This window comes from Amblyraja radiata, unplaced genomic scaffold (assembly GCF_010909765.2).
Source record: "Amblyraja radiata isolate CabotCenter1 unplaced genomic scaffold, sAmbRad1.1.pri S149, whole genome shotgun sequence".
NCBI classification, from domain to species: domain Eukaryota; kingdom Metazoa; phylum Chordata; class Chondrichthyes; order Rajiformes; family Rajidae; genus Amblyraja; species Amblyraja radiata.
Genome location: NW_022630135.1, coordinates 168,866 through 178,583, shown reverse-complemented (window position 1 = coordinate 178,583; position 9,718 = coordinate 168,866). Strand labels below are relative to the sequence as shown.

Here is a 9,718-nt window from a genome sequence, read left to right as displayed (position 1 = left end):
CTCTCCCACTAGTGGAAACATCCTCTCCACATCCACTCTATCCAGGCTTGCAGCAAACCTTGCTAGGAGTGGACGAAGATAGTCTTTTCGATTCTTAAATGGTTTCCCACTTTCTTTATAGATTCTCTCTCTACTGGAAACATCTTCACATTTTGGATGAGAACATGATTAACAAGTCTGCAGATGATACGCTCTACTCTACGCACCACACTCCACTCTCTACGCACTACTACGCTCCACGCTCTACGCACTACTCTACACTCTACACTATGCTCTACACTTCACTCTCTAAACTCTACACTCTACACTCCACTCTCTACGCATTACTACGCTCCACGCTCTACGCACTACTCTACACTCTACACTGCACACCCCACACCCCACACTCTACACTCTACACTCTACACTCCACACCCCTCACTCTACACTCTACACTCCACACTCCACACTCTACACTCTACGCTCCACGCTCTACGCACCACACTCCACTCTCTGCGCACTACTACACTCCACGCTCTACGCACTACTCTACACTCTACACTCTACACTCCACACCCCACACTCTACACTCTACACTCTACACTCTACACTCCACACCCCACACTCTACCCTCTACACTCTACACTCTACACTCCACACCCCACACTCTACACTCTACACTCTACACTATACACTCCACACCCCACACTCTACACTCTACACTCCACACTCCACACTCTACACTCTATGCTCCACGCTCTACGCACCACACTCCACTCTCTACGCACTACTACGCTCCACGCTCTACGCACTACTCTACACTCTACACTCCACACTCTACACTCTACACTCCACACTCCACACTCGGCAATCTACGCTCTCTGTTCTCCATTCTAACGTTCTTTCTTCCACTGAGATGACCTTAGGCTCCACCCCACATCACCCTGCCTTTTACAGACGCATCTCTCTCCTCTCCCACCAGGGGACTGTCCTCAGGAAAGGAAATCCAAGGACGTGGGTGACGATGAACGGACGAATTTTGCCTGCTACGGCCCGATTGTGGATTACGGTAAGTCCTGCAGGATTCATCAAGTCGGGGGTGGGGGGATGAAACAGAACGATGGGATGTTTGCCGGTAGACTGCCAAATTGTTTTGGTCCCCTTTTCCGCAGTTACGTCCGCGCCCGGGTGGTACTAGAAAGGGACTACGCGCTGTCCACGGGACCACTGGGCACCGCGGGGGTGTTGAATGTATCCTGGACAAGGATTGTAATATAGTTATTTAGTAGTTTACTTAGTATATTTATTTCTCTTGTACTGTGGTGGTGGGTTCTGTTTCTGTTTTATTGTGTTATAAATACTATTTAATATATGAATAAATAATTTTGAGTTAAACATTTTTTTTTAAATTGTTTTGGTTTCTGTATATCATTGCCGCGTATAGATAATAGACAATAGGTGCAGGAGTAGGCCATTCGGCCCTTCGAGTCAGCACCGCCATTCACTGTGATCATGGCTGATCATCCCAAATCAGTACCCCGTTCCTGCCTTCTCCCCATATCCCCTCACTCCGCTACCTTTAAGAGCCCTATCTAGCTCTCTCTTGAAAGCATCCAGAAAACCTGAGGCAAAGAATTCCACAGACTCACAACCCTCTGTGAGAAAAGTGTTTCCTCGTCTTCGTTCTAAATGGTTATCACTTATTCTTAAACTGTGGCCCCTGGTTCTGGACTCCCCCAACATCGGGAACATGTTTCCTGCCTCTAGCATGTCCAAACCCTTAACAATCTTATATGTTTCAGTAAGATCTCCTCTCATCCTTCCAAACTCCAGAGTGTACAAGACCAGCCGCTCCATTTTCTCAGCATATGACAGTCCCACCATCCTGGGAATTACTGAGGTAGTCCTAGTTCAGTTTGGAGATACTATAACCATATAACCATATAACAATTACAGCACGGAAATAGGCCATCTCGGCCCTTCTAGTCCGTGCCGAACACTTATTCTCCCCTAGTCCCATCTACGTGCACTCAGACCATAACCCTCCATTCCTTTCCCATCCATATACCTATCCAATTTATTTTTAAATGATAAAACGAAACTGCCTCCTCCACTTCCACTGAAAGCTCATTCCACACAGCTACCACTCTCTGAGTAAAGACGTTCCCCCTCATGTTACCCCTAAACATGTGTCCCTTAATTCTCAAATCATGTCCTCTTGTTTGAATCTTCCCTACTCTCAATGGAAAAAGCTTAACAACGTCAACTCTGTCTATCCCTCTCATAATTTTAAAGACCTCTATCAAGTCCCCCTTAACCTTCTGCGCTCCAAAGTATAAAGACCTATCTTGTTCAACCTTTCTCTGTAACTTAGGTGCTGAAACCCAGGCAATATTCTAGTAAATCTCCTCTGTACTCTCTCTATTTTGTTGACATCCTTCCTATAATTAGGCGACCAAAATTGTACCTCACCAATGCTCTGTACAATTTTAACATTACATCCCAACTTCTATACTCAGTTCTGAGTTATAAAGGCCAGTACACCAAAAGCTTTCTTTACCACCCTATCTACATGAGATTCCACCTTCAGGGAACTGTGCACAGTTATTCCTAGATTCCTCTGTTCAACTGCATTCCTCAATTTGCAGCCATTTACCATGTACGTCCTATTTTGATTTGTCCTGCCAAGCTGTAGCACCTCACACTTATCAGCATTAAACTCCATCTGCCATCTTTCAGCCCACTTGAAAATCTACGTAATCATCCACAACACCACCTATCTTAGTATCTGCGTGGAAACAGGCCCACCGAGCCCGCGCCGACAAGCGATCCCCGCAAATAAGCACTGTCCTACACACATGAGGGACAATTTACAATTTTCACAGTATGGCGGGCGAATAAGCAAGCCACACGTGGTGAATCAAGGAGATCCTTATTGTTGAAGTAAAGAGAATGACAAACGTGAATGGGGTAAAGGCTGACCCGGGGCTGACTACTTATACTAGGGTGCACCCCTAAAGCTCGTGACAACTCCTTCCTGCCATTACCCAGTCACGTGACCCTGCTCCCGACTGCCGAGGGTTCGCTTAGTAAGTGGCCTAACCACCGGGTGGCGCCACAACTGAAGCCAATTAACCTACAAACCAGCACGGCTTTAGAGTGTGGGAGGAAACCGGAGCACCCGCAGAAAACCCACGTGGTCACGGGGAGAACGTACAAACTCCGTACAGACAGCACCCGTGGTCTGAATGGAACCCGGGTCTCTGGCGCTGTGAGGTGCCAGTGGACCGCTCATACAGTAAAAAGCTTTGTTTTGCGTGCTATCTTAACAGATCAGATATTTATCTATATTATAATATTAAAACTCTGTGGCTGGCTGGCTGGCTGTGTGTGTGTTTGTTTCTGCCTGACGAGGGTGCCAGCCTTTGATTCGTTGCTACGCCAACACCAGACCCAGAAACGCCGAGATTGTTTCCATTTCGGTAGAGATTTCACTTTTCATTCCAAGTATCCACTCCTCATTAAATTTCGTCGTGTTCAAGTACACATTTTTAATAAAATCCTTCTCCCCCCCCCCCCCCCCCCCCCCCCCCCCACCCACTCACTCATTTTGTCGCCTCCTGCTGGCCAGCGACCATAACGGCTGCTGGCGCCGGCCTCTCGCCTCAAACACGCCATTTTAAAACAGCCGCACTGCTGAGTGCTGGAATCTCATGTTCGGGAACGGCTTGAGTTAGAGGACCACGTCTCCCATGGGTAGGGAACGGGTGCGTTGGGGGAGCACATCCAACGGGTCTGTACTTGGTCTAGTACCATATATAAACACAATAGATAGGGCTGGCACGGTGGCACAGCGGTAGAGTTGCTGCCTCACAGCGCAAGAGACCCAGGTTCCATCCTTACTACGGGTGCTGTCTGTACGGAGTTTGTACGTTCTCCCCGTGACCTGCGTGGGTTTTCTCCGGGTGCTCCGGTTTCCTCCCACACTCCAAAGATGTATAGGTTCGAGGGCTAATCGGCTTGGTAAAATTGCTAATTGTTCCTAGTGTGTGTAGGATAGTGTTAGTAGGTGGGGGTCGCTGGTCAGCGCTGACTCGGTGGGCCGTAGGGCCTGTTTATGCGCTGTATCTCTGAATTCTAAAGTCTAAAGACAGGGAGTTGCACCTTCAACCAGATGAAATATAACAACAAGATTCACTCTCAGACTGAGAAGGGTCTGGACCTGAAACGTCACGCATTCCTTCTCTCCAGAGATGCTGCCTGTCACGCTGAGTTACTCCAGCATCTTGTGTCTATCTTCAATGAAACACCAGCATGTGCAGTTCCTTCCCACGCACGACAACAAGGTCGAGATATATAAGAAAACTGCAGATGCAGGTTTAAATCGAAGGTAGACACAAAATGCTGGAGTAACACTGCGGGTTAGGCAGCGTCTTTGGAGAGAAGGAATGGGCGACGTTTTGGGTTGAGACCCTTCTTCAGACTGACGTCAGGGAAGGGGGCGGGTCAGGGATAAAATGTAATCAGAGACAGTAAGACTAGTGGGAGAACTGGGAAGGGGAGGGGATGGAGAGAGAGAGAAAGCAAGGGCTATCTGAAGTTGGAGAAGTCAATGTTCAAACCGCTGGGGTGTTAACTACCCAAGCAAAATATGAGGTGCTGTTCCTCCAATTTGTGCTGGGCCTCACTCTGACAGTGGAAGAGGCCGAGGATAGAAAGGTCAGATTGGGAATGGGAGGGGGAGTTGAAGTGCTGGGCCACCGGGAGATCAAGTAGGTTTAGATGGACTGTGCGGAGAAGTTCAGTGATATACATTGATAAAGCTCGCAATAAGAACAATTGAAAAATTTAATATTAATTCTATAATGACTGTCTTTCTGCGATCTTGTTGCAGCTTACATAGTCAACGTCACCAGTGGGTCTGTTACTGGAGCTTCCCACACCTATACAACCACGATTACTAAAATCATCAACGTTCGTGAGTAATAGTTCTTTATGTGGACTACACCTCCATTCCAGAGGTCACCCCTGTGCTGAAATCTATGTGGGATTCAAGGAACAACCTGCATCTTTGTAGTGTGGGAGGAAACCGGAGCACCCTGAGAAATCCCACGCAGTCACGGGGAGAACGTGCAAACTCCGTTAAGGCAAATACACATGGCCAGGTTCGAAGCCGGGTCCCTGGCGCCGTGAGGCAGAAACTCTGCCGCTGCACCACCGCCGTGCCACACAGCTTTGGGATGTGGTGGGGAACCGGAGCACCCGGAGAAAACCCACGCAGTCACGGAGAGAACGAACATGCAAGGAACCGCAGGCACTGGTTTACGACAATGAAAGGAGAAACCACATGCCCAAGAGCACAAAGTTTAGTTTAGTTTAGAGATACAGTGCAGAAACAGGCCCTTCGGCCCACTGAGTTCGTGCCGACCAGCGATCCCCGCACACTAACACTATCCTACGCACACTAGGGACAATTTACATTTACACCAAGCCAATTAACCTACAAACCTGCACGTCTTTAGAGTGTGGGGGGGAAACCAATGATCTCGGAGAAAACCCACGCAGGTCACGGGGAGAACGTGCAAATTCCGTACAGACAGCACACGAAGTCAGGATGGAACCCAGATCACTGGCGCTGTGAGGCAGCAACTCTACCACTGTGTCACCGTGCCAACACCTGTCCCTTTACCTCACCCCTCGACTCCATGCAAGGACCCCTTCAGGTGAGGCAGAGGTTCACTTGCACCTCCTCCAACCTCATCTACTGTATCCGCTGCTCCAGGTGTCAACTTCTCTACATCGGCGAGACCAAGCGCAGGCTCGGCGATCGTTTCGCTGGACACCTCCGCTCTGTTCGTCTAAACCTACCTGATCTCCCGGTTGCCAAACACTTTAATTCCCCCTCCCATTCCCACACTGACCTTTCTGTCCTGGGCCTCCTCCACTGTCAGAGTGAGACCCAGCGCTAATTGGAGGAACAGCACCTCATATTTCGCTTGGGGCAGCTTACACCCCAGCGGTATGAACATTGACTTCCCTAACTTCAAGTAGCCCTTGCTTTTCCTCTCTCTCCATCCCTCTCCCTTCCCAGTTCTCCCACTAGTCTTCCTGTCTCTGAATAGTTTTAAATCTCTGCCTCACCCACTCCCCTGGCATCAGCCTGAAGAAGGGTCTCGACCTGATACATCACCCATTCCTTCTCTCTGGAGATGCTGCCTGTCCCGCTGAGTTACTCCAGCATTGTGTGTCTACTTTCTTTATATATATATATCTTCTATACTTCTATGCTTCTATCATCTTATGACACATTCTGTTTCCACGTCTCAAACAGATGGAGACGAAGATGTTGGTGTTTCTGATCAGCGGAACTATGTGAAACGGCGTTCCTGCCGCCTGGAACTGAAGATCGGGAGAAGCTACCTCCTGATGGGGAAAGACGGGAAGACCAAGGATCACCAGAGAGAGTAAGAATGAACGACACTCTATTGTCACATGTGACATGTCACAGTTATATTCTTTGTTTTTGTACTTCCCAAGGTATGCGAAGAGTCGCCACAGAAAGGGCATCAACAAAGTTACAAATATCCCATTTCAACGCGTTACATTTGTGGCCCACCTTCGTTCTTGGAATATTTAGTGTAATTTTGGGCCCTATATCTGTGGAAGGATGTGCTAGCCCTGGAGAGGGTCCAGAGGAGGGTTACAAGAATGATCCCGGGGATAAGTGGGTTAACATATGATGAGCGTTTGTCGGCACTGGGCCTGTAATCGCTGGAGTTTGGAAGGATGAGGGGGGCCTAATTGAAATGTACAGAACAATGAAAGGCCTGGATAGAGTGGATGTTTCCACTAGTGGGAGAGTCGAGAACCAGAGGTCACAGCCTCAGAATTAAAGGACGCTCCTTTAGGAAGGAGATGAGGAGGAATTTCTTCAGTCAGATGGTGGTGAATCTGTGGGATTCTTTGCCACAGACGGCTGTGGAGGCCAAGTCTGTGGATATTTTTAAGACAGAGATAGACAGATTCTTGATTAATACGGGCGGCATGGGTTATGGGGAGATGGCAGGTGAATGGGGTTGGGAGAGAGAGATAGATCAGCAATGATGGAATGGAGGAGTGGTCTTGATGGGCCGATTGGTCTAATTCTGTTCCTATCACATGACCTTGCTACAATGAATCATTGAATGTTTCCAAAATGTATAACCCACTTTCTTCTTCCACTGCCTCTCCATCTCTGTCTCCCCCCCACCCCCGCCCCTCCAAACCTCCAGAATGCAGTACATCCTCGAGTCTGACTCTTGGGTAGAAGAGGTGCCACCCGCCGCGATTTGCAGGCTCACGAGGTATCGAAGAATTTGCTATAAATTCTACGGTTTTGTCGACGTACATGAACGGGTAGGTTGCCAGCATTAGGACTGCTGCTCCAAGCATTGGGCCCTGTGGAATAAATCACTCAATCAACGAATGAGTCAGTGAAATTCTTTGCTTGCATAGGCAAGGTATGCAAATGGTGGCCACATCAAGGGTGACGACAAAGTTACAGTGCATCCCACACCAGGTCCGACAGTGTGGAAACTGTCCCAACATGACCCATCTACAATAGACCCACCCGCCTGCGTTTGGCCCATATCCCTCTAACCTTGTCCTGTTCACAGAGTTATAGCAGCAGAAAGTCATGGTGTCTTACAACATGGGAACAGGCCCTTCACTCTCCCCGTGACCTGCATGGGTTTTCTCCAGGTTTACAGGTGGATTGGTTTTCTATAAATTGTGAATTGTCCCCAGTGTGTGTTGGATAATGTTAGTGTGTGCGGGGATCGCTGGTCGGTGCTGGCTCGAAGGGCCGAATGGCCTATTACTGCACCTATTTTCTATGTTTCTACATTTCTATATAACCTCCATCTTCTCAAAACTGTGTAAATGGGAAGCTTTACGTTGCTGCAGTTAAACACCTTGGTACGAGGAATGAAATCATATCATTTGTTGGAGTGGCCCAGCGGTAGAGTTGCTGCCTCACTGCGCCAGAGTCCCGGGTTCGATCCTGACCACGGGTGCTGTCTGTACGGAGTTTGCTCGTTCTCCCTGTGTCCTGCGTGGGTTTTCTCCGGGTGCTCCGGTTTCCTCCCACAACCCAAAGACGTGCAGGTTTGTGGCTTCGGTAAAGATTGTAAATCAAGGGTCGGTAACCTGTGGCACACGGGCCGAATCCGGCCCTTAACCCGAAATCATCCGGCCCGCAGGCGCACTTTTTTTCAATTCGTTTTCGCGACCTGGGAACTGCAGCCAGTCCCGGGGACGTGAGCGGATCTGGGAACTGAAGCCAGTGCCTAGGACGTGAGATTATCCTGGGAACTACAGTCAGTCCCGGGAACGTGAGCGGATCTGGGAACTGCAGCCAGTCCCAGGGCATGCAGGCGACCTGGGAACTGAAGCCAGTCCCGGGGACGTGGGATGACCCTGGAAACTGCAGCCAGTCCCGGGGCACTCACGAGCGACCTGGGAACTGCAGCCAGTCTCAGGGACGCGAGTGGACCTGGGAACTGCAGCTAGTACCGGGGACGTGAGATGATCCTGGGCGCTACAGCCAGTCCTGGGGCAGACGGGCCCGCCTGGGAACTACAGCCAGTCCCAGTTGCCGACTCCCGTTGTAAATTGTTTTTGGTGTGTGCCGGATAATGCTAGTGTACGGGGTGATCGTTGGTCAGCGCGGACTCGGTGGGCCGAAGGGCCTGTTTCCACACTGTACCTCTAACCTGAACTAAAGTAAATTAGTGTTTCACACGTTTAACATTTAAAGAAAGCACAGGGGCAGTGTTTACATTTTATTTTCAGTTCTGTATGGCAGGTAGCAGGTTTTGTCAAACAGACCAAGAGAAAGAAGCAAAGGTGTTAAAACAAACCAAGGCTCCCCGTGTCGAGAGACAAGATGCCGGAGCATGGAAAGGAGCAAATCATTATCAGACGGAGTCGATGTCTTCCACACGTTAAAGGGTTAAACTGGAGGGAGGGACTGCGGGGGATGCCGGCGGAGAGGGTTGGAGGAAGAGGGGAGAGGAAGGGAAGGGGGGGGGGGATAGGGAGGGGATAGAGGAGGGAGATGGAGAGGGAGGGAGGGGGTAGAGGAGGGAGATGGAGAGGGAGGGAGGGAGGGGAGTAGAGGAGGGAGATGGAGAGGGAGGGATGGGGAGGGGGTAGGGGAGGGACCGAAAATGTAGGGGGAGGGGTGCGGAGGGAGAGGGAGGGAATGGAAGGAGATGGAGAGGGATGGAGGTAGAGAGAGAGGAGGGGAGGGGTGGGGGAGGGGGAGGTTGAGGGGGTGGGAAGGGTGTAGATGGATGGAGAGAGAAACATAGAAAATAGGTGCAGGAGGAGGCCATTCGGCCCTTCGTGCCAGCACCGCCATTCATTGTGATCATGGCTGATCATCCACAATCAATAACCAGTGCCTGCCTTCTCCCCATATCCATTGACTCCACTAGCCCCTATAACTCTATCTAACTCTCTCTTAAATCCATCCAGTGATTTGGCCTCCACTGGCAGAGAATTCCACAAATTCACAACTCTCTGTGTGGAAAAGTTATTTCTCACCTAGTTCTGGACTCACCCAACATTTTTCCTGCATCTAGCTTGTCCAGTCCTTTTATAATGTTATATGTTTCTATAAGATTACCCCTCATCCTTCTAAACTCCCGTGAATACAAGCCTAGTCTTTTCAATCTTTCGTCATATGACAGTCCCG

At 49.6% G+C, this 9,718-nt stretch overlaps 1 protein-coding gene across 1 annotated transcript in view; it reads left to right on the top strand.

Annotated features, from left to right (window-relative positions):
• Window positions 1-8,967, top strand: part of LOC116969304 (complement C4-like) — an 83,353-nt gene extending 74,386 nt beyond the window's left edge. Inside the window, exons 31-35 of the mRNA XM_033016175.1 lie at window positions 962-1,048; window positions 4,874-4,957; window positions 6,311-6,443; window positions 7,251-7,374; window positions 8,812-8,967. Coding sequence (XP_032872066.1) covers window positions 962-1,048; window positions 4,874-4,957; window positions 6,311-6,443; window positions 7,251-7,374; window positions 8,812-8,967 — 584 coding nt within the window. The remainder of the gene's footprint in view (window positions 1-961; window positions 1,049-4,873; window positions 4,958-6,310; window positions 6,444-7,250; window positions 7,375-8,811) is intronic.
• The last annotated feature ends 751 nt before the right edge of the window (window positions 8,968-9,718 follow it).